General features: G+C 40.3%; 1 protein-coding gene across 1 annotated transcript; it reads right to left on the bottom strand.

The window, feature by feature from the left end:
• Positions 1-683: 683 nt before the first annotated feature.
• Positions 684-1355, bottom strand: LOC148914691 (NDR1/HIN1-like protein 10). The gene has a single exon (XM_089043277.1). It carries the CDS (start codon positions 1353-1355, stop codon positions 684-686), a length of 672 nt encoding a protein of 223 aa, XP_088899403.1.

Here is a 1355-nt window from a genome sequence, read left to right as displayed (position 1 = left end):
TTATTTTTTTAGCGAACAGGGAAGTATTTATGTTTATCAAAGGAGGTCTACATGTACACGGTGAGCTGCAAATATACTAATTTCATATAGAGCCTTGATCAACAAGGGAGCATTCACCACTTTAACCAAAGTGTACATTCACTATCATTCTCAACACTTGACATGTGTCCATTGACATAACCATGGTTCCATAAATACAAAGTAAATAGTTAATTATGGATATGCTAATGAGCACGTGTCAAGTCTTGAGAATTATGATGAAGGTACACTTTGTGTTAAAGTGGTGAGCAAAAGCATTTCCGATCAACAAATATTATATGTAATAACGTGTAAGAGATGCTAGATGGAAGGGAAAACGGCAAGTAAGCTAAGAATTAATTCTTTATGTAAGCATCATATCATATATACTTCTTTGTTAAGAATAATTTTTTTCCTATTGTTTCAATAAACTCATATTGTGTAGAGACCTGGTCATCATCAATGGAAAAATTGTTACATTTTTCTGTCAAGCCCTCAAGCTGAGTATGGTCCGCACTTGCTTGTCAAACTTTTGGATTTGTCAGTAAATTTATGACGAAATCTTCATGGAGACTTTAATTTGCAACCACTTTAAAACCCTCAAGGGGGTTCGTGTAAACTCCAAAAGTACATGGTCTTAAGTGAAAATGCGATCAATGTAATTTTTATTTATTTTGATTACAAGCCCTATAAGGTACAAGGAGTGGGAGGGCGACACCCCCACAATCGGTGACGCTAAAATTAGCACCCACATATCTTGCATTAGGAGAACTACTCAAAGGGATTTTCAGCTGGCAATCGACACTGGGGGGACTTATACAGCCAGTCTCGATCTTCCCATACCTAGCCTTTACCCAAAGACCCAACTTTACATCAATATTGTAAACCCCAGCACATCTTTCCGAGTTGAACCTGGAAAGCTCCAATTCCTCAAGCACCACAACTTGATGTCCTTCAAACACAGCACGTACCGTACTTATGCTCTTGTGGCCTTGGTAGAAAGAAGTCGAAATGTTGTTCACCGCGGCAAAACTCTTATCTCCGTAGTTGGCCATGGCCTGGATGTGACTGAGGTATACACCAACCTTTTTGTTGTGGTTTCCTATAGAGATGTTGAGCGCAAGGTTGTAATAGAGAGTAGTGTTTGGGGTGGTGTTAGTGAGATCGAATTTTCTGAGTGAGGCGTCGGTAACGGTGAATTTGAGCTCTTGGGGAAGAAAGATCAGCCAGAAGATGAAAACGGAGATGGTGAAGATGAAGAAGATGAGGGTGGCGTAGGCCACGAGGCAGAAGTAGCACTTGAAACACCAGTCACGGCTGTGCCTACTTCCGAGCAT

This window comes from Prunus mume, linkage group LG8, assembly GCF_029339155.1.
Source record: "Prunus mume cultivar Tortuosa linkage group LG8, ASM2933915v1, whole genome shotgun sequence".
NCBI classification, from domain to species: domain Eukaryota; kingdom Viridiplantae; phylum Streptophyta; class Magnoliopsida; order Rosales; family Rosaceae; genus Prunus; species Prunus mume.
Note: the sequence above shows the minus strand (reverse complement) of the source record. Positions and strands in the feature narration are given on the sequence as shown.

Bases quoted from the DNA above. Each gene is read 5' to 3' on its own strand.
- LOC148914691 (XM_089043277.1), bottom strand. From the start codon at position 1,355: ATGCTCGGAAGTAGGCACAGCCGTGACTGGTGTTTCAAGTGCTACTTC.